The sequence below is a fragment of the Micropterus dolomieu genome, linkage group LG04 (assembly GCF_021292245.1).
Source record: "Micropterus dolomieu isolate WLL.071019.BEF.003 ecotype Adirondacks linkage group LG04, ASM2129224v1, whole genome shotgun sequence".
In the NCBI taxonomy this organism is placed as follows: Eukaryota; Metazoa; Chordata; class Actinopteri; order Centrarchiformes; family Centrarchidae; genus Micropterus; species Micropterus dolomieu.
Window position 1 is genome coordinate 23,518,427 of NC_060153.1, and position 23,750 is coordinate 23,542,176.

The following is a 23,750-nucleotide window of genomic DNA, read 5'->3' on the forward strand; positions in this document are numbered from 1 at the left end:
TCCATGAGGGGCGGGGCGAGGCGTCAGGGGCCCCGGATGTGGCCCCGCAGCCTCTTCATCTTAGTTCACCTGGGAAGCTCAGGGACTTGGAACAACAACCTCGACATGATGTGTCAACTTTAACCGGTAAGTCACAAAGGGGGCATAGACCCATCTCTTTAAAAGATAATTATATATAAGTGCCTCTTGTAAAAATGTACAACAAAAGTAAGAATGACTTTACTTACTCATCAATCTTCAAATTACACCAAAGGTTAATTCAGTTATATTTTGAATAGTATACACTTATAAGTAAGAGAACATTGTAGGTTCATATATTTATCAGTAGAGGGCAGTGTGTCATAGTAGATGACATGTCATCCTAGTTGTGGTTGTTAAAGTTCTGCTTCCTTTCTCTTTTTTTGTTTTTTATGTCCTCATACACAAACAACATACATAATTATTCATCTTTATACAAATGCACACATGTGCAAACCAACACTCCACACAGACCTTTGTTCAGACCTGCCAGAGCTGGAGATAGTGAGTCTCCTGTCAGAGGGTCAGCCCAACTACACTCTTCGAGCAGACAGTGTGTTTGGATACGACAATGACGACTGGCTGCACACCCCTCTGCTGCCACAGGAAGTCGTTCTGGGACTCACGTATGAGCAGATTGAAGAGACGTTTAAGTACTTCTGTAAGTACTGTTTTATTTACACTTAACATATAGCATAGTGTGTGCTGATGGAATAACCAGTGTCAGGTCTGTGGGCTTTATTGAAATTAAGCCCAACTTCATGTTCCCCAAATGACCTTTTGACCTTTTGAATGTGAAATATTTTGGGACAGGGTGACTCGTGTGTTGTTTTAAAGTCTGGGGAGGAGCACCATTAAATGGTTGGATCTGATTTTAGGGCATTTGTTTGCAGTATTTTCATACTTACATTGGTTCCAAGACGTTTTATAGCTGAGGAAAAATGCCAATTACTAGATGAATGCAGACTGTAACTCCCTCCCTGTAACTCATATTCATCAGTAGAATCTGTTTGGTGTGACAATGCAGACTGTGTGTCTTCACAGGGAAGTACATATGAGAAAGTAGGGATCAACCCAACAGTCACCACTGTGTTTGTGTTTATAGTCAGCCTTTGTTTTACAAGTTCAATCTTTGCACAAGTGAAGTTGTTGAAAGTTAATGTGTCACTTTTGGCTAAGAAATGGACCACAGCAGCTTTGTATTCAGCAAATGTTTGAACAAATTTAAAAGGAAGGTTATGAACATAAAGAGTCGGTTGTGGATTGGGCTTTTGCTTACTTTATTACATGTACATGCTGATCTATTCCTTTAAGTCAGGGGTACTTTTCAATACGACACCCAAAAGAGACGTTTGGTGTCTCACCAGGACCCAAACATACCAAAAGAAATGAATGAATTGCCATAACATGTTTATGTATAAACTACTGATAAAGAACACAAGAAACCAGGAGTAAGTAAGTGCATTAGTGTCAGAGTGTAAAGTTTCTCACCACCTCATAACAAACTCGCACTGAAAAATGAGGTCATAGAAGTAAGGCAACAAATTCAGTCAGCTGGAGTGGTTCATAATCTGCAAGCCCCACATATACTGGTAGCTGCACTGTATGCAGGGAAGTGGTTTAATGATTTTTGGTGTCTAAATATTTTGGCACATGATTACTGTAAACCCCACAGCTGAGCAAGTGGGTGTTATGTTGTGAAATGGTGAAATGAGACTGGCTAAATTGGATGTATGTGTGTAGGTGCGGCGCTGTCCATAGTACTGAAACGGAGCGGAGGAGACCGGAGATTAGTTTGGTTTCTTCGCCTGTTTGCTTTACATGGTTGGTAAAAGAACTTTCTGCCCTGATTCCATTTCCACGTTTGTAGCAGCGACCACAGAGGGCAGGGAAGTGAAGGGGAAAGGAGAGAGAGAAACAGCTGTGTTTTTGAGTGATTATTGTGAATGATCTGATTTTAATAAACGTGAATAAATGATACTTGTGTTTGTGATGACCGTTTTAGTTTAGTTTAGTTTAGTTTGAACAGCTCTGTGTTGTCCAATGTGCTCTGGGTACTGTGGATTTTATATGCATTCCCTGACTATTTCTCTTCCTCTGACCCACCGGCAGACTCTCTGTGTTCCAGGACCTCCTGATTTACAAATTAAGCACTGCAGAGCATTGTTATGCATTTTACTTTCGCCCAATAAAAACAGGCCTGTGACTCCTTTTGGGCCGGGACCCTAAGTTTGGGAAAAATGGTTAAATTAAATGGTTGCACCTCCAAGTTCAGATTGGGTAATCAAAATTTAACCACAAGAAGAACAATTAGCATTCTTAACACTATATTTCGTACCTACAATTAAAAAATCTTATTAGATCAAAGACATGGTTTAGGATTCTCGCGAGAGGGCATTTAACTAGACTGACCTTTATAAGGGATTCAGTGCTGAAACGATTAATCGATTAGTCAATCAACAGAAAAATTATTGGCAACTGTTTTAATAATCAAAGAATCTTTTTTCTTTTATCCAGTAAAAATTCTTAACTTTCTTTTGTTTCAGCTTTTCAATTTCACAGATTTTTTATTTGTGTGAATATTTTTAGGTTTTGAAGTTTTGTGTAGGTATAACAAGATGTTGATGTATACACTTTGGGTGTTAGGAAATTATTGTGGCCATTGTTCAGTATTTTAAGACAGAAATCTGTAGATTAATTGATAATGAAAACAGCTGATCAGTAGGTTAATGTTGCCTTCTCATTTACTCTTGTATTTTGCCCATGTATTTTGTGTGTGTTTATAATGGCCAGAGTGTGTGAAGCCTACTCTCCCCTCTCCTCCAAACACTCTTCACCAATTGAGTCACAGATGTCAAATGTCACCAAGCCGATTAACCTGCCGTCACTTGGCTTCCTAAGCAGTTTCCACTGGAGGACTGCAGGCGCCATATCCCAGACGCCACATTGTTGGCAAGTCAGTTGCCACAGCAACCCAGAAAGGGTTTATAATTAGATACATAGGTCGTCTAGACTTGGGATGATGGGAGATTGTGTGCATCCACATCTTGACAAAACTATGACTATAAGACTTGCCTTTGTAGCGATAATTTTTCACCATATGTAGTGACTACCCTAAAACACTGTGGACATCTGCTCAGATATTTAAAATTGAGAAATGATCAGCAAGTCTTACAGGTTCTGCTCTGAGATCAGCGGTTCGGTTAGCGACACATAAGAGTCAACACACAGCATGTGCAAACATCTGCCATATTTACTTTTCAATGATATCTGAAAATGGATAAGAAACTTTGCTGTGCTTTACTTTATGCTAATAACGTGTGCCCATGTTAATCTCTCTCTCTATCTATCTATCTATCTATCTATCTATCTATCTATCTATCTATCTATCTATATATGTATATGTATATATGTATATATCTATATGTATAGGGTGACTATCAAATATTACAAAATAATTTACTTTTAACAGTTTGCTTGTGTGATCTGAACTTTATTCTAAGCTGTCCTTTACTCCTGATGACCTTGCTTTATAGTGATAGGATTTCATGAGATTGTATGACTGCGTCCCCATAATGCTAGACAGGCTGTACCCAGCTGATGCCAAGCCACATGTTCCTATCAGGACCAGGACAGACTAACCTGGTCCATGCAGATTGTGCCTTGCTGCAGTGTTTGACTCTTTTTGTCAGGGAGCATATGGTGGTGTTTGTTTTTAGTGTTCTTTAGTCTGGCTTACTGCTTCCATCTCTGTTCCATCTGTTTGTTTTAATTCCAGTCTTGCACTGTTTTTGCATGTGTCATTTATCAAAAACTCTTTTCCAGTCCTTTCTGTGACTAAGGTTTCTGGTGGTCTGAAATAATCATCACTGTTACATAGAAATCCCTACATATAACAGTAACCTGCGCAATGTGGCACACCAGCTAATTGGTTGTTAAAGCTGCGATAATAAGTATTTTTATATTAACATTACATCAAATGACTATGCGGAAGGGATCGCTCATAGGTACAAACCCACCTCCAACCGAGTAGTCCATTAACTCTACAGAGTGTTTTAACACTTTTTAGTTCATTGTTAATAGTTCATCACTTTAATGTTTTGATTCTGTCTCAGTACTAGGGATGAGGATCATAAGACCAGAACCAACGGGCTTGAGGTAGGCCTGTGAGGGAAATATTCAATGTGCGACAACGTTATATATTGAGATGACATATCACTTGCGATAAATAAACATATATTGAAGTGTACATATTAACTGCATGGTTGTTTTTAATTTAATATTTTAAATACGGCTAAATGTTGTTTCTAGACAACAGCAAAGTTACTCAATAACTTTATGTGACATCACAAGTAACATTAGTGAGTGATGTTTAGAAAGAATAACATCAGTCTGTATCAGTCCCTCCTCCTCTCTCGCTGGCTGCAGGTAACGTTACCTAGTTTTAAGACTACAGACCAGTCTGTGCTCCAGACAGACAGCTTTCTATTTAGCTTGTTTGTAACATTTGGCTAATGCAAAGCTAGCGTTAGCTGTGCTTGTATAAAACATACTGGATGAGATACTGAGGACAGATATGATTAAATTAACCATTTCTACATGTTTAACGTTACCTTACAGACAGGTGTATTGATAAAGTATTGTCTTTTTACTTGCGAAGGTTTTATTGCATGTACTTACAGTAACGAGTGTAGCTGTCATCAACTAACGTTACAGTAGTTTGGAGTTAACTTAACCCTTTCGCTCTGCTGCCTGTGTGTGTGTGTGTGTGGGAGCCGACAGAGAGCAGGCAGAGACTGCAGCCTGATGATTTTCTTATCCATTGCGTTTCAAATTAAGTCACATTTGACGCTCGAGACATAACGTTACATCATAGCCTGTAAGTCTCGATAGCAGTATCGATAAGCTCGAACCTTATTGATTTTCGGGTTTTGAGAAATTTTGGAACCGGTCTCGATTCCCATCCCTACTCAGTACTCTCATCAACCTTGTTTCCAGCTGCTGTTTTCAGTCAAAAAGCTCTGACAAACCCTCAGATATGGAGCTAATTTCCAGCAGAAACTTAACAAACAAACAAAACACATTTTATACATGCCCTATGATTTTCTAACATGGTGTGGTTTGCAAACTAATGCATTCTGTTTTAGAAATACAAAATATACCCATTCTAACTAATACACAACATATTTCTCATACATGATGCTTCAGAAACTGATACAGCATTTAAAAATATATATATCCTACAAAGACAAAAAATATCAAGTGACTTTTGGCACAATCTTTCTGCACTGATTGTTAGTGAATTGTTTGTTACGTTTTGGCAGGAAATTAGCCCCATACCGTGTACACTACCTGCCCAGCACCACATAGCACACCAACAAAGTGGGCGGCCAACATCATTTCATCATCAAATGGACTGCAACACGACTCCAAATGAATGACCATGTTGCTCTGTGTCTGCTGAATGTGTAAATAGACAACTTTTTGCTAACAAATTCACCATATCAACTTTATGTAAGTTGATTTTGTGTTGACAGCTTGTTGCATTGCCCCAAAATGGCTGCTGCAGAATAAGATTTTTGGCAGAGTGTTTTTTTAAATGCTTGGATGCAAATTTTCAGTTTCAGTAGTTGCACAACACAGATTTGTTTGTTGAAAAGGTTTACTGGAAAAATAATTAATTGTGTTATTTAGTTATATTATTTTCTATAAATAATTGGTAAAAATCCCAATTATTCTGTCTCACATAGCATGTGAATAGTATGATTGTAGGCGTGAAGTGAGTAAACCACAAATCAAAAAGCTTTGAATAACACAACCACTATTCTGTGGAAGCACTAGAGCCACACCTACAATAACATTTATGACAGCAAAATCACTAATCCACAACAAGGAGTGCATGAGAAATACCCACGAACCAACCAAACTGCAGCAGAGGGAACTCACCTAAGTTATTTTTTCTGCAGCATGTTTGCTCTTGTAGTGGGGAGTTGGCAGACGACGGATAGAGCATGTCTGATCTTTAATAAATAATGATTTTTGGTTTATGGTTGGTGAATGGTTTATATATTAGATCAGAAATATGAGCACTATGTGACTGCTGTGCGGGGCAGCCAAAGCAATGTGACAAATGACCTTTCAGGGTGTTTCCTCAGTCAAATATTGACCCGTGATATCAGCTCTCACGCATGCAGAAACTTGTAACTGGTGATATGGTGCTCACATTGAGTTACTGTGGTCGGTTGAGTTGATTTCATCAAGATTTTATTCAAACTGTACTTGCCTGTGTTTTTGCAACAAACTGCCCCTCATGATTATGTCAATAGTAAGTTAAAACAATTAATGCAAGGTCAGTCATCCATGTGATATGATGTGTGTTGATTTTATAAATGGCAGGTGACTCAAGGACTACAAAGTCCTTGTCACGTCTTTGCTTGTTATAGTGGTCACAGTACTTGAGACATTACTTCCTTATAACCCATATTCCCTTGCAACGTTTTTAGTTCTATTGTTATTGTGCTGGTCTGTTAACTTCAACTGTTTGAACCATTCCCGTAGAGGCTGATATTATTTCAACTTGAACTGTATATGTTTCATTTAGATGTTCTGCAGGAACAAAAAATGCATGCAAAAAAAACAGGAAGAACTGGAATACAACAGATGGCGAAAGTTGTGTCTCCACTGTCTCTTGCGTGCGCATTTGACCTGGATAGAGTCCGTTTGTGGTTGAAAAATTGATGAGGAGGTTAATGTTTGATTGAAGAAAACTGCTGTGGCTAGGGTAGCAATTGCAAGGGCGTGGGGCCGACAGACACAGGACAGTGAATGTGATGACTCGGTGCAGAATGACCACGGATGATCACAGCACAGTGGATTTCAATGGAAAATCACTATAAATGTATTTGTCCTGTTTGGATTTTGATCAGAATGAAATGATACACAATGAGAAACAATCTAGCCTTCATAATCTAACAAAACAGAATATTTAGTTACCATTGTATCACAGAAATTAACCCTCTGAGCCTCAGAACATAGAAATTATGTTTTTTTAAGTAAAAATTATTGTATTAATAATTTGAAATCTATAGTCTTATTACACATTATAAAAATATCAACTTTTGTGGTTTCCTCTCAATAATCCCTATCAAAACAAATAAAATCATAAAATGTATTCACTCAATTGCTTCCATCAGACCCCTGTAAAGTGGGTGTGGCTCTGTCTGCACCAGTATGACGCAGAGCCCTCTGTCTGGTATTACGTCTGTGTGCAGAACAAGAACAGCCATCAGCATGGGCGGAACCTACCATCTCCCTCTGTTTCACAGGGGTTGGTGGGCTTAATGCAGCATCCTTGAATGCTGCATAAGCTTTCCCATCCTGACTTATTTTTTCAATTCCAGCTATATAATACTTGTCTTTTTGTGCTTGAACAATGTCAGTGTGATCAATATCAGCTTTTATGGCTCGTGGTTTAGATTTTCCTTCCTCCTTCACCCCTCCTCCTCTTCCTCCCCTCTTTTCTTACCCGGTAGTCCAACGTGGCCAGGTGAACGGAGGCAGGCATGACGACAGATGGCCCTTACAGTGTGAGGGATTATATATTAACACCAAGCAGCTCAGATTCTCTTGCACACACAAACACAGGCGTACACACCCACTCATGCAGGCAAATGGATGTGGTTTTCTGAAACACAGGCCAGCAGAATGATGCCAGAGACACAACTGGTGTGTCACAGCACAGCAAACACCCAGTAGGATCAGAAGAACGAGGGATTTAACCGATGTACGGAGAGACGGAGGGCAGTTTTTCTCTGGTTGCTATGGAGGTGTGGAGCTCCTCTGCATCTGAGGAGGAGGATGAAGAGAAGAGCACAACCAGTCTTGTAGAGGAAGTAGTAGAGGTGGAGGAGATAGGCACCAACTGCAATAACAATAACAACAACAACAAGGATAGCCTTTGCAGGGAGGTGACACAAGGTGAGGATGAGAACAGGCAAGTAGTATGTACAAAAGACTGATTAGTGATCTGTAGAGCTCATGCTTGAAGAGAGAATAATCAAATAATGCAGTTTGCAAATATGAAGTGTCATGGTTAATTTTATTCTGCCCTGAAAGCCAGATATTGCTGTCTAGTGTGTTTTGTTTTAAGTTGCATGGACAAGGTCTTAGTTATCTAAGTGCTTTAATATTTTATGGTGCAGTGAAATCACTGAAGGTGCATCCCACAAATGATGATACCAACAAAATGCTTGCTTTTGCAGCTCTTGTCAGAAGACTCCATCTAGTTCAACACGAAAGAGATGTGAAAAGTTTTGTGTATATATATCTGCTTGACTGTTTCCTCGTTAGTGTGGTGAAGGTCACTGAGCCTGTGTGTGTGTGTGTGTGTGTGTGTGTGTGTGTGTGTGTGTGTGTCCACATGCTGCAGCAGCACCATTAAGCCCTGTGCACATGTATAGTTTCCATTTTTGGGGGTATTTCTTTCTCCCTGAAATGTTTTGAATCTGAAAGGGGAATTGTTCTTTTGTGAATTAAGTTGATCAAATGAGATGAGAATGACCTGAACGCTCTTCCTAACATACGACTGTTGTTGGACAAATGTGTGTTGCCCGGCTTATAGTGTAGTCAAGTTGACGTGTGTTTAAAAAAACATCTTCTGCTTTAAGAGATCAGTTAATGTTAGCAGGGATTCTCCTCTATTCCTCCTCTGTATCGGCCGTTCTTTGTCTAAACGGGCACTGGCAACTGAATGCTGCGACACGGGCACCCTTCCAGAAAGAAACCGACACTCTGGGCAAATTTACTCTCTGTTATGCAATAGAATCACACATATATTTTTGGTGCACAAATACTTGAGTTGTTTTTTGATATGTTGTTGCGTGTACTGTGTTGTTGTGTATTGCCAGGAGCATTAGGCTAAAGTCCAGCTCAAATTTATTACCGATCAGTGATGGATCTGACTTTTTATAGAGAGATTAATGTTACTATTAAGAATAAAATGTGCATACACTTTTTAATCATTCTAAAAATGTCCAGACAGATTTACTGCAGGAAGCTCTGTGAGACAAATTTTTGCTCCTGCCAATCTTGTGAAGGATGCACCTTCAGAACAATAGAGATCAATAGGGGATGAATGCGAATCTTCTTCTTGGAGCTCACCCGTGCCTGTCTGATCCCCACAGCATAACAGACGTCATAAGTATGCCTAAGTCAGCAAGGTTCATCCATAGGTGCAGTATTAGGCTAGCAGTTCAGGGCAGCAGCCTGGATTTAGATCAACCCAAACCCTAAAACCTCTAGCTGGCATAACAGCGTCTCTTTTCTTGACCTGCTCTATGCTGCGGCAGAAGTCAGGTCAAGAGGAAGAGGATTTCGGCTGGTGACACTTTTTGGATATACGGTTTAAGTGCTTGCTCAATGAAGGTGAATGGCTTAAGCCATTCAAGAGAGCTCGAAACGTCTGACATAACGTGATGTGAACATTCTTTCCATCTCGTTCAATCTTCAGTGAAAATGTACTGGTTCTTATTTTGTGTGTGTGTGTGAGTGTGTGTGTGTGTGTGGACACGACAAGTGAAACCCACTGACAGTCCTGCTGCTGACTTTGCTTTTGGTGCAATAGGATTTGAGGTTGAAGTTGAGCTATTATCTTTTCAACTTTTGTTAATGTATTGAATTCACTTTGATAATTACACAATAAGCCATTCAGTGCTAAAGAAGACTGAACATAATTATGTGTAATTTAGGGTGTAGTTTACTGTTTATTAACAAGATTGTTTGGTTAGTAAATTAGTGAATGTTTTTAACCAGCTGGCAAGATCAGAAATAGACATGTTGACACTATAGGAAGGTGGATGATGACCGTACATCAATTATACCTTTTTTATAGGTTAAATAATCAGTCAAGCTTGTTCAAGGTCCATTTGGTGTTGTAGAGTTTTTGATCACATTTACCAAGTTATCATGTTCAAATGTCTATTTTCTGAGTACTTCAGAATTTGAGAGTTGGCATTTGGGAGGCGGGGATTAGTCAGGGGTGCAATATTCATCCTTATGAATATGAATCCTTATGCGATATTCATCCTTATGAATATCGCACCCCTATTCCTTATTATTTGAGAGTCACTGTTCCAGTTAATTTGCCCCGTGTCCAAGTCCTTGAGGGAAACACGAGATCCTGGCAGTGGACCTGTAACATAGCCAACAGTGAGCTCTGAAGTTAAATTAGGAGAGTTTCCATCATGATTTGACAGTTTTGTCATATTGGAGTCCCAGATTCAACTTGTGCTATCACTGTTTGCTGTCTTCTTGAGCTTTGTGAGTATTTATGACAGGTTGAAATGTTTTCACTAAACATTTGTGTTTCTGCATTACTCTTTAATCTACTTAGTGAAAATGGAAACATGACCTCTACCTTAGAGTACATCACCTCACAGTGCTATAGACATGATTTATTGTGATACAATTCATACTACAATATATTTTACAATGCAGTAGTTCAGGCCAGGTTAGGTTCTTTCCATTAGGCTGATTAGACACAGATACCACTATCCAATTATTGTGTTTCCAGGCCAAATTAAAGGACCTCAATCTAATTACTTTGCTGCATGGCAACTTCCCAAATCTTAAAGACCAGCTAAGCTTTTAACTGAAGAAAGATTACACAACTGATTTCCGAATCGCACGCTAGTCCAGACAAATACAGACAGAATGCATCTTAAATCAACAAGTTTGGCTCCAAAAGCCTGAAACCTACAATTGCAGGTAGTATTACAAAAGTAGCACAAAATTAAAACACAGTATTGTACTCAATGGGTTATTTTTATAACTTAAGTCACTGGTAGGCAAAACCTTGTGTGTAATTAGCAAATTACAAACTATTATACATTAATGGCCTTACTTTTGAACAACTTCAATACTAGATCTGAACTGAGAAAATGACTTGTTGACCTTGAACACTGACTTTGAAGTAGACATAAACAAACCATTCTCCAGGAATGTAAACAAAGTTGCAGGTCAGTAGCCAGTCACTGTCCTGCTGGTGTGGACACAGCTATATTGGTATCCAGGAGAACGAGGTCTTTATTGGCGTCTTATCTGGGCTAAAAAGGATCAAGCTAAGAGGATCAGTATCTGGCTAACCACATGGAGATGTTGTGGTCTGTAGCTGTGGAAGCTCAAAGGAGAGACGAGATCTGCCCGAGGCACTCATTCATACAAACAATGCTGCTTTTAGTCTGGATGTGTCGTTGGTGTTTTTACAGGTTAATATTTAATAATGATTTTGTGACAAGGGCATGTTCATGAGGGCGGCCTCTCTTGCTTCATGTGTTTATATGATTATGTAATCTATGAATAATAATCCATTTTTAATCCTTAATCCATTTTCATCAGTGCAGTGCATTCAGAAATTCAACAGAAAACCGGTCCCTTTTAAAAGAAAATCTAAGGGAAAGACACCGGACACGGGATGAAGTTAATTCTTGAAAATGTGCTAACTGCTCAGAAAAAGAAATGTCGCCCAACGTAATCAAAGCATAAATTGATTTCAAACATATCAAACTTTATTCAGACTCACATTCTAGTCATTTTCTATTGTAGCGATGCTGGCTTGTTAACTAGCTGGTTGAAAAATACAAATAGAGGAAGAGACCAGTCAGAATCAAAAAATGCTCTACCATCTGGAGGTTATTATGGCTCAAAACTCCCTCTCATCAAAACAGTCAGCAAGGCTGTGTTGTTCCAGCATCCTTTGTCTACAGCTCTGCCTCTGCCTCCATTCATGAAATCCCTCTCTCCCTCCTCCCTCAGTGCTGTGCTCAGACAGAGTGGGCCAGATCACCAAGACGTATCATGACATTAAAGCAGTCACCCACCTGCTGGAGGAGGTAAGTGAGAGACAGACAGCAGATGAATGGGATTATAGAGGATTAAATTGATCTGCCTCACTGACCATCACTGTGTGTCACTCTTGTTTCTGTCAGTGCGGTAAAAAGAAAGTAAATAACATTTGGGGAGGAAAATACAGCTGCACTTACTTACTAAAACAGTGGTTGTGTATGATGTGTGTCATTCTGCGTTGCTCAGCAGAATAAATGCAGTATTTCTATCACTTTGCAGAAAGAGCGGGATCTCGAGTTAGCAGCGCGAATCGGTCAATCCCTCCTGAAGCAGAACCAGGAACTAACCGCACGCAATGAAATGCTGGATGAACAGCTTGAAATTGCAAAGGAAGAGGTATAAACAAGCCTCATGATACACACTTCTGCAGTCACACTGGAATACACAATTTGGTGTTTATACAGCCTGCTGAGCTCAAGTGACATTAGCTTACGGTGTTTTCTAGATCGCTCAACTTCGCCATGAGCTCTCGATGCGAGACGACCTCCTTCAGTTCTATGCAAGCACTGAGGAAATAGAGAACGCTGAATCGCACTCACTGTAAGTTTACACACAAACACACAGTACACAGAGGTTGACGAATGATGCCACTGGAAATATTTCACTCCATGCAAACATATAGTATTCAGTTTGTTTTAAAACAAAGTTTAGGTATAGGTTTGTGACTAGATATCCTTCAAAGTAAGTATGTATTACTGTAATTCATGCTACTAATTACTTGGAAAATACACATCTTATTTCCCTTTCACAGCATAAGAGCATAGAGCCTCCTCCTTTCAATAAACAGTGTAATAACAGACAAGATCCCCCTACTACTTCATTCTTGTTCTTTTAACATAAAAAAAACAATCATTTGTGCTTGGAACACTCTATCCCAAAACAATTTCAAAATAGCCTTCCTGCTAAAGTTTTTCAGTGAAATAACAGAGATGTTTATGGTGATGAATGTTCCTGTGTTGCTGTGTCTGTAAGTAAACATACGTCAGAACATCTCCACTAATCTTCTCAAAATTTCCAGCTAAGCTTCCTGCTTAATTCTTTCCCATCAGCAGTTAATCATTGTCCCAATTCATTGTTATTCTCCTTTAATTTATTTTCATTGCAGCAGCTTATTTAACCATTTTAAGTACATTTATTACCACTCACTCACTCAACAAACTTGATTTGTTCAGCTATCTACAGTTGGTAATTACCCACCTGTTCTGGTTACATGTGTTTTGCAAGCTCAGCTTTCTCTCTCCAAGTGAGAAAAACAGAATTATGTCTAATGCAAGTAAATGTTTCTTTTGTTGTTGTAGAATAAAAAGGAACGAGTCCAGCAGTTCGCTCAGCAACTTCGTCCACTATGACTTCCTCCACCAGAAACTGAAGGGTTTAGAGGACGAGAACCGCAAACTGAGATTAGAGGTATGCAACAGTGCAAACACAGAGTGAAATGAAAGGAAGGTAACTCAAATACACAAGATAAAATAAAACACATCATATCATAATTGTTATGTTCATGTCTGTATAAAATCTAGCTTTTAACACTGTTTTATTACTGACTACATTCAGCTTTAATCCTAAACAAATATTTTCATTCATACAGTAACATTTATATGCAGAAAACCAAACATGGAGTACGCAATCTCATTATATAATGCAAACTAAACACATGTCTAAGTATAAATAACCCATCTATGTGATGCTAAGGAGTTCAGTCAGTATTTGGGGGAGTAACACCTTTTTGTTCATCATGGCTTTTTTTTATGTGTGTTAGCATTAGGTTTGAATAATGTGTGCTGTTGATTGAATAAAAAAAAAAAATCACAGATGTAAAGATTTATGTATTTACATTTTTACTTTACTCTAGCGTTAAAAGTATGACATTTTTCCCTGCAGGCCAATGAGCTCACAACGGAGACAACCAACTACGAGGAGCAAGAACAGGAGCTGATGATGGTGTGTGTGGAAGAACTCAGTAAGTGTAACCAGTCTTGTTTCACCATATGAAAATGGTGTACAGACGATGAGTGGCAGGTGTGTTAATGGGACCTGTGTGTTTCAGCATCTGTCAATAAGCAGGTGGTCGACCTGTCAGATGAGCTAGCGCGGAAGGTGGAGGACACTCTCCGACAACAGGAGGAGATCAGCTCACTGCTCGCTCAGATTGTTGACCTGCAGGCCCGTTGCAAAGGGGTGAGAGAAACGCACGCACACAAATTCTCCAGTTAAGGTGCCCTCTAGGAGCTTCCATAAAACAGTTATTGACTTTATAAGGAGTTGTGTAATAGATCACTTTGAATACTTACCTTTGCTGTCAAACGTTTGCATGTTGGAAATTGCATTGTGGATTTAACGTCCAATTACAATAAAACTCTGCTACCTTTCTTACTCTGTCCTTCTAGCTCACACATGAGAACGAGGAGCTGAACCAAAACCTGAGTGCCTCCCGTGAGAGCCAGCTAAAACTTAAATCAGAGGCAAGTGTTTTTTAAGTCTTCAAACATGCACAGGTGTCGTATGAAAACATTTACAAAGACAAGCTGCTTTCACTGACAAACTAGATGCAGAAGCCTATTTTCAACTTTAGACATACATTTAATAAATAAAATTATTTCAAAACAGAGGATAAATAAAACAAACAGATCTTGTGTCAACCTTCTGGAGGCTTAGAAAAAGTCTAGATACAGTGGAGGTGGCCAATGGAACAGCTGCCTCTGATTTCAGAGATCACACTTTCATAAATAAGGTCTTGTTTACTCCAGGCCTCTGTGAGAAGGTCTGTGTGCACTGCAGGTACAGATCATATGTAGTTGTAGAGATTTTGTTAATATAGTTCACATGGTTACCCAGAAACCCCACACAGACCAGTTTATGTGTATCTTTGCAGAAGCCTACTTTGTTCTTAAAATGTTGATATTCAGATATTCAGCGTCTTGTACTGCAGTTTGACAGATATGTCTCCCCCTTTCTTCAGCTCAAGGACCTGCAGGACAAATACTCAGAGTGTGAGGACATGCTCCATGAGGCCCGAGAGGACATTAAGAACCTGCGCAATAAGAGCCTACCCAACAGCACGGTGCAGCGGTACACTGCACTGGCCTCTGTCCTCCCCATGGACTCACTGGCAGCTGAGATAGAGGGCACCTTCCGCAAAGGCCTGGACACCCCGGCTACCCCAGAGTACAAGTGAGTCTGTGACTTTGTGTGTGTGCTCTCATATGTAGAAGGCTTTGCTTGAATTTCTATAGCTAGATAAAACCCAAGACATTTACTTTGATGTGAGTCATCATGGCTTTGGCCCTGAAAACCTATTTTTTTAATTAGCTTGTTACTATTGATGATGAGGTCCCACATGAATACATATTTTACTGCCAAATTAGAACAGTTTTGCTTATTTCACATTAGAGATTTCTACATTTGTGTTTTTGAGTATCCCTCTTCTCTTCCATTACCAATTCCTTACAAGGTGACAAAAATTGCATCTCCGTTGTCAGTTCAGCCATACAGGTTTCTGTGGCAAACACAGCAAGCCACTACAGCTTTCTATTGTAATAAAACATATGGAGAGACTTAAATTTAAATGATGTAAACTACTAAATGAACTAAACATCTACTCCTTGCAGGAACCACCCTTGGCGTGTGTTTGAAACCGTAAAGGTGGTGAACAAGGCCGTGAGGCTGCGGTCTCAGTGTCACTCCCCGGGGCTGCCAGGCTCCAGCCCGGTGTCCGTTCGCTCCAGTTGTACCAGCACCCCCCGAACCAGCTACTATGGCTCAGATAATGCCAGCTTTACACTGGAGGACAAACCCAGCTCCAATAATGCTCAGAAAGAAGACAACAGGTGTGTGTGAGTGTGTGCTCATGCACATACTTGTATTACGATGTCAAATGTAGAAGTCCAGATCTATTTTATACAATATATATATATATATATATATATATATATATATATTTTAATTTACAATCTTGACTAGAAGTTAAAATGCCTTTGTTTGGGTGGTAACAGTGCAAGTAGTAGTAATTTATAAAGATTAGTCCACTTTAAGGTCCAAAGGATTGAAGCAGTTAAAACATTGTCACATCTATTCACCATAGTGTTAGTGGTCCAAAGCGTCTGGGCCAGCCAGGCACACCAGGAGGCCAGGACCTCGAAGCCGCCTTGCGCAGCCTTTCAGCCCGGCAGCAGAACCACTCCTCTGAGCGGCCTTTCTTTGATGTAGAGCGTGAGCGTAAACTCCATGCCTTGGCAGCAAACTGCGAGGAGGGCGAGGGCTCCAGTGGCTTCCTAACGCCAAATGACAGCCTGGCCTCCAGCCCAGCGGCATCGACTGGCACTAACTACTCCAATGGCAGCTCACGGCATTCCTGTGGCTCCTCAGGAGGATCCAGGTCCTACCTGCCCGACCGGCTACAGATCGTCAAACCTTTGGAAGGTAAAAGCTGCAGCTTGCTACTGCTTCTCATCAATTACTTTGAGCTTATTTCAGCATTATGTGGAGTCACAATGGAACATGAGAAAGTGTTGTTAAAATTCAAACAAGACTGACAAGTTAGTCTGTGATGCTAATTAAATGCCACAAGTGCAAAGCTGCCCTGCTCTTAAAATGAAAATGTATTCTTTAAAAAAGGAAGAAAGAAAAGGTTGATTACTTAATTGCAAAAGTAAAACGAGAATTTGACCTGTGTTTGACTTTGGCAGCTAATGTCAACTGATCAACAGAAATGTACTAGTGCACGAAAAAGGTGCTGCTAGCAACAGCCCCGCCATCAGGAATTATGGACAGGGGGACAACATTTTTCAATCCAGCACCACCTCAACTCCTGCACCACCTCAACCCACCCATCCTTAGTTCTAATACAAACACGGGCAATTTCAAAGAAGCTCTTGGCCATTAGCCTTATTTATAGTGACACAGATGGAGTCATTAACGACCATTTCCAAATTCAGTGTTCATCCAGGCCACGCTCGCATACATATTCAGTTACCCAATATGATTATAAAGCACAAAAGGTCATTACAGTTATTTTTTTAAATCTTTAAAATTAAGACTGTGAAAGTTATGTTTCTTCTTTTAACTTAAAACAAGACAAGGAGAGAAAAAATGCCCTTCAATAAGTGAGCGATTAGAGAAAAGTAAAATCAAACATTGAAGAAATTACTGCAAAGCATTAAATCTTAAAATTGAATTATGAGTGAACAAATAAACATACTTCATCTGTCTATCAAATTCAATTTTGAGGACTACATTGTACAAGTATTGGTCAAATTATGTGCAGAACTGAAATACTATATAGAGTATAAATGTGTCCGCTGAAATGATGACAATAATAATATAAACAGATGTATAGCTTATTATATTGTAACCATATTTGCAGCTGTATCCTATGACTTGTCATGTGCTTCTGACTAGTGATTACTGTCGTTCAGTTTTCTTGAGGCAGTTACAGGGGAACTTGTGGGTGTTACTAATCTTTATTAATATAAAGGGAAACCAAATTCAGGTGGCAGGTGACGATTCATAATATAATAGACTATAATGCAGTTAAGCTCTCAGGCATTCTGTGTTGCTTTTAGATATATGTGTTCTCCTGTAGTTTAACTTTTACAAGGTATTTGTCATTATACAACACAAGGTTGTTGTATAACGAAAAACAAAAGTTTATAGTCCCTTCATGCTGCACACACAGAACTTAACAGATTAATATATTAATATTTGTGTATTAAAATATTTTCTCATGTAATATCAGCTCTGCTGAGTCAGCTCATGTAGGCATGATTTCGTTTTCCCTCCCCTTTTTTGTCTTTGTCATTGTTTGGGGAAGTAACCTCTTTAAGTATGACTGTGGCACCTTATCTCACCTCAATTAATAAATGAATGAATTTTAATTCAGTGAGAAACTCCTGGACTTTAATAGTTTCTCTGTTTCAGCAGTTTTTCTGCTCATGTTCAAAACTTTCTGTATATTCAGAATCTCTCCCACATCGACTATATTTGTTCTCTGACATGTTGAGAAAAAAGTCATAATATTCCAAGAATAATGTCATCATTTAATGAGAAGTCATAATATTTAGAAATAGTCTACCTGCCCTATACTCCGCTGTGCATTATCCTGTGTTGTTGATCTGCTGATTTGGCTCCTTCAGACACTCTGTAGACACAGAATCATTTGAGACTTTACTGGATGGGAGGAGAAGGTGGAAAACAAAACTTACTGAAAACACTTTTGATCAGGCAGAAATCTCACCACAAATCCACAAATATGTTCACTTAAGCACCTCAGATAAAATGCAGCTCACAGTCCCAAACAGAGCAAGTCTGCGCCTCAGATTTTAGATGGTTATTTTTACTATTATTAAACTCTTTCACTTAGTTGCCGTGACTCACAGCGCGAGGTGCCAGTGTCACATCAGCTGGGTGGAGTTCACTCGCCCCGACTTGTTGTTATCAGTTATAGGTTTGTTTTTCAATGCGTGACAAAATTCATGTATAGCGTGTGAAAAGTGTCAATTGCGTGAGTCTCACTCTCACTGCCTGAGAGTTGGCAGCTCTGGTGTTACATTACTTAAAACTCTAGGAAACTAAAGCTTTATTTGCTTGAGACTCTATCCACAACCTGGAGAAGGAACTGTACATGAGTGTATTAAATAATAGTGTTGTAGTACTCGAGTGGTCTTAAGACCGGTCTCAAGACCAAGACTGGATCAATTTGAAAAGTACATATGATCCTGTTCCACATTTTATTGTGTGTCATGTAATGTGGGGAATTGGTATTGGTCTCGACTTATCTCAGCCCCTAAAAGTAATTTTCTTGTCTCAGTCTCGGTTTGGGCGGTCTTGACTATGATACTATTAAATAAAGAGTATATAAAGAGTATAATGTTTAGTTAACAGTATACTGTTAGTATAACTATAATACTACATTCATTATAATTTCATATAATAGTATATTATTTTACCACTAGTCGAATATTAAATCCAGTTACAGCTGTTTAATTTCTGTGGGTTGTTTTTATTCATTTAATCCTTGTGCAAGCAAAAGGCTCTACATCTGTCTCTAATTTGTTAATGCTAACTACTAACTTGTCAGTAATCATATTGTTCAACATTTAATGATTTGCTGTAGCACGTCAAACTTTTTTTAATGTCCCGCCCCATCCAGACTGTGATTGGACGAACGAAACGAAAAGTGACAAGCACGTCGGCTCTGTGAAAAAATTAACATGTTGAACACTAACGTTAATTGGCCGTTAATTGGCCAGTGAGCCAAACCCAAACCTTCCTTATCTTGTCCCAGTTTTCTTCTTTCTTACCACTTCAGCTGCTGCAACCAACAAGACAGCGTAATTTGGGAGATCTACCATTTATAACAGGGTTTCTGCAGGTCTTAAAAAGTCTTACAAAGACATTGAATTTAGTTTCCTCAAAAAAAGTTTGTCTGTAGATTGCAAAATATTTTTTTTAAGGCTTACTTTATATTTTTTCTTTTCTGCCATAGGCTGTAATGTTATCTATAAAATATTTTTGTATCTGATCAGGAGATCCCTTTTGTGGAGAAATGTGATTTATAAAAGTAGTGACACTTTCCGGTCATGTAGTCCCTCATTGTTTTCCTAATACTTTGGCTGGTATGACCATGAAACAGGTATTAAATTGCATTTTATGTGATATTAAGATTAAGATTTGAAATGAACTGTGTGTACCCTGCAGAAACCCTGTATTTTATTCTGCAATATAACTATAATATAACTATAAAAAATGACACACAAGTGGATGAGGACTGTTTGAATTTAACTGATTTTAAATTCTGCACCTGGTAATTTTCTTTGAGCTTGACTCCCCAGTCAGTCAGCACCTCCTACAACATAAGTTATGAACATGTGGCTCCATCCTCCTCCTTCAATTGACTTTATGTGCATTTGCTTCCAATATATTTTCTCTACATTTTATTTTGAATTTTGTAACTTTCCCGGCAAAACCAACTTTTTCAAGAATTTCCACCCTTACGCCAACACCATCAACTCAATCAAATTTATAACATGACATGAAAATGAAGTAAAGAGCTTTTTGTGATTCAAGAGACAAACAAGCTGAAAAAATCAAAGTTATTTCTGACAATATAAATAAAATGTAACTGCATTTATCATGTCATTCTTCAAGCGCACCTCCCTCTGACTCTCTCATCTGCAGGCTCAGTGACTCTGCACCAGTGGCAGCAGTTGGCCAAACCAAACCTTGGAGGCATCCTGCATCCGCGCCCGGGAGTCCTGACTAAAGACTTCAGGGAGCTTGAGGTCGACATTCAGCACGTCTACAGCCTGAACGACCTGGAGGAGGATGAACCTGACCTGTCGCAGTTCTCTGGAGCACATGGCATGGGTAGGGCACACTGAACACATGCTTTGTCATTCCTATTCAGGTCATTAAATGCCCTCTAAAATCCAAATTTCCTGCTTCCTCTCCTCATTATTCCAGTTAGCTTGCATTGGTTGTGTCCCATTAATTGTGCAGCATAAATTTTTTTCCCCCATCTCCGTTGGCTCTTGTAGTTTCTCATCCTGCGTCCTTGTATTCATGCGTAGTTTAATGTGGCTTTTCTCCCATTTTCTCCGTGACCTCACAGCCTCTCCATCCGGTCCCAACCTCCCTCAGACCTCTCCCACACATACCATTACCACCTGCCAAGTCCTCCAACCCTCCCTTCTCACTCCCTCCTTCTCCACTAGGTAAGAATATATGTACTGTAAACATGCAATTACTGTTGCCTTTGTGTTTTTTTTTGTCTATTTGTTAAAGCAGATTGAATTTCCTTCTTGGGTAATAAAGTTCAATTTGAGCTTGAGCTTGATTTTTTATTGTTGTGATGGACCTGAGTTACCATAAAACTCTGGACAAGGTATAGATCCAACCAACGGTCATTTAAATAGTCGATTAATCTGTCGATTATTTTCTTCATTAATCAATTAAGCCTATATAATGTCAGTCAGTGTTTCCCAAAAACCCAAGATGATATCCCCAATGTCTTGTTTTGTCCACGACCCAAAGAAATTCATTTTACTGTCATTGAGGAGCAAAGAAGCCAGAAAATATTCATATTTAAGTGTCTGAAATCAGAGAATTTTGACCTTTTTTCTTAAAAAAATACTCAAACTGATAAATCATTTATCAAAATAGCTGGCGATTCATTTTATAGCTGACAACTAATCAATTAATCATTGCAGCTCTAGAACAAGAAGCTCGTGAATAAGAGTTCAATGTTCATTAATCCAAAAGATTTTTTTCACAGCTTCACTTTCTTTCAATGTGTGGATTTTCCAAACTTCATCTCTTCTCTTCCTCTCTTCCATGCTGCTTTTTTCCTCCTCCATAAATTCTCCTCTTTGCCCCCAGAAAACATCTGGCGAGGCTCTTTCTCCAACTCTAAAAGGAGCCTTCGGGGCAAAGTAAGAGTAAGAGACGGTAATGGATCAACTTTGAATGCTCGATTTCAACAGAGGCACAGTACCATGTTGGTTAACTAAATAACATCATTTAAGAAGCCTTTTCAGTTTAATTCTACAAAGATCAGGTCAGAGACAGAGAAACATTTGCTGTGACCTAATTGAAATGATCATAGCTACTGTATGGGAGAATCATGCACTGTGCTTCTGTTAAACACACCCTTCGCCTCCTACTAACACATGCTGCTGACTTGTTTGTATATTTTTGGCTTATTACACCACACGTTTTATTAACGTCTCTTGCCCTTTCTAGGTTTTCAGCTCAACAAACCACCAGATCCTGCCACACTATCCCGCCACACTAACATCATGTTTGACACTAACAACAAATGAACTATCCAAATCTGTTTCCAGTGTCTTGTTTTGTTGTTGTTTGTGTATGAGCTTGCATGTTTGTGCAACAAGAAGCATCTATAGTTTTCTATCTTCTTATCGTTTGTTTTTAATACATTTTTTTTCTATTGGCAGCGTTCGCTCTTTCGGCCTGCCATCTTGTCGGAACAGTGAGCTCATGAGAACTTCATCGCCGTCCCACCAGCAACACTTTGGCCTGGGAGGCCGGACCACCACCACCACTACTGTAACCACTTCTTCGCTGGGACTCGTGCAGCTGCTGCATGAGCGTGGCATCTCAGCCTCTCCTTGTCCCCACCACAACCTGCGCTATAGCCAGAGTACAAACCCCTCACGCTCCACAGCAAAAAACAAACATGGAGGCTCATCATCGGACAAAGAGGGAAGAGGGAACATTTTCAGCTTGAATCTGGTGAAGAAGCTTCAGACTCTGGGACTGCACAGTGTGGCAGCCTGGGGAATGACGGGCCGCAATGGCAAAGAGAGAGAAGCAGTCAGACGTCATGTAAAAGTTTGATGAGTGCTGTTCATCACTTAACTCCACTCTCATTCACCGTAGTGACTTCGCATCCAGCCATGTGATTCCCTCTGTGCTGTTCAGGGCCCACGTCTCTGGTGTCTTGAAAACTAAAGCCACAGATTGTGCTACAGCCATACTTTAAGTTTTCAGTAATGTACAGTAATATTCTTTTCTATGAATATGTGTACAGTAGTTGTGTTTATGTATGTGTGAAATCTTCATCTCAGGACAACCACCTGATCACCAGTGTGTTTGACTGCAACCTGCAGAAATAGCTTCTTTTTACACACACACACACACACACACACACACACACACACACACACACACACACACACACACACACACACACACACACACACAAAAAAGAAACATCATGAAGATTTTTTTTATATACTTTCTTTATTGTGACTGGCATTTTACATTTTTACACAGCCACTGGTTTTAAAAAAAAACCCTCATCACCTGTCTATTTTTTTTAGTTTCCAAGGTGGAACATCACTTATGTGTATATAACAAAGTTGTCATTTGGCAAAGTTAAAAAAAAACCCACAAACCAAACCAATGCTGTCACACTGAAGAACTTTCAAATGCACTAACATACGCTCTGGTCTTCCTGCTTTCTAGCTGCTAAATTTAGAAAAGCATGTTGTATATAAGATTGTCAAATATACTGAATTAAACACTCTCCCCAGTTTCATACATTTCATCACCTGCTTTCACATAGCACATGTTGTTATTTCTGCGTACAGTACAGTATCACCTGTGAGATGTTGGAATTTATAACATTGTGGACTTTATCCTGAGCCAGACCTCACCAAAAACAAATCAGGTTTGCCATGCTGCATCAAAGACAGAGAATGGGAGTTTTTAGAAGCAATATGTGTATTTGCTGTGTTGCGTTGACTGAAAATCTTCTGCTGTATTTCATGTCGTCAGGACTTCTTAAATCACTGGGATATAAATGAAATGAAAATAGTTCAGGGCATTCAAAGTGAATTCTTCAGGACGTTAAGGGGAATCATTATTTAAAGATGAATAGAAGAGTGGTAATTGTTTAAACAGCATGTTTCTTTGAAATCTTTCTAAACAAACAACTGTAGTAAAAAGGCATAGGATACTGTGGATTAAAAAGGGAAGAAATCCAAATCACAGGTTGTAATAATTTGTGTTCTGACCTAAATCAACCAAACTGCTGTTTCTCTGCACTACTGTTCGCTCTGTTCTGTGTTTGCATCACAGCTGTACATGTGTGTGTAAAATGTACCACCTGTGAATAAAACCTTGCATTTCCATCCAGCACAGTTTCATCTCTGTATCACCCCATGACAGCGAGGAATGAACACATCAGACTATTAATTCTGCAAAATAGTTTATTAATAAAGTTGCAGGGAGAGTAAAACATTGACTTCATATAAATTATGAACATGAAGCAGTGAGTCTTAGCGCTCGGGTTGTTTTTGGCATTGTTG

The 23,750-nt window shown here is 39.3% G+C and overlaps 1 protein-coding gene across 2 annotated transcripts; it reads left to right on the forward strand.

Annotated features, from left to right (window-relative positions):
• Window positions 1-546: 546 nt before the first annotated feature.
• hap1 (huntingtin associated protein 1) lies at window positions 547-23,577 on the forward strand. 2 transcript variants are annotated; one of them, XM_046046936.1, is made up of 15 exons: window positions 547-679; window positions 7,714-7,995; window positions 11,830-11,906; window positions 12,139-12,255; window positions 12,365-12,459; window positions 13,218-13,326; window positions 13,801-13,879; window positions 13,967-14,097; window positions 14,307-14,381; window positions 14,879-15,090; window positions 15,528-15,746; window positions 16,001-16,338; window positions 20,095-20,283; window positions 20,528-20,630; window positions 21,873-23,577. In XM_046046936.1, the coding sequence occupies exons 2-15, from the start codon at window positions 7,800-7,802 to the stop codon at window positions 22,273-22,275; spliced, it is 2,343 nt and encodes a 780-aa protein (XP_045902892.1). In that variant the 5' UTR covers window positions 547-679; window positions 7,714-7,799; the 3' UTR covers window positions 22,276-23,577. The 2 variants fall into 2 exon arrangements, with proteins under 2 accessions (XP_045902892.1, XP_045902893.1); XM_046046937.1 differs by lacking the exon at window positions 21,873-23,577 and adding an exon at window positions 21,295-21,829.
• The last annotated feature ends 173 nt before the right edge of the window (window positions 23,578-23,750 follow it).

Excerpts from the sequence above, each read along its gene's own strand:
- hap1 (XM_046046936.1), top strand. The coding sequence starts at position 7,800 with ATGTACGGAGAGACGGAGGGCAGTTTTTCTCTGGTTGCTATGGAGGTG. Across the intron at positions 7,996-11,829 it reads TTGCAGGGAGGTGACACAAG|TGCTGTGCTCAGACAGAGTG; the intron begins GTGAGGATGAGA and ends CTCCTCCCTCAG. Across the intron at positions 13,327-13,800 it reads ACCGCAAACTGAGATTAGAG|GCCAATGAGCTCACAACGGA; the intron begins GTATGCAACAGT and ends TTTTCCCTGCAG.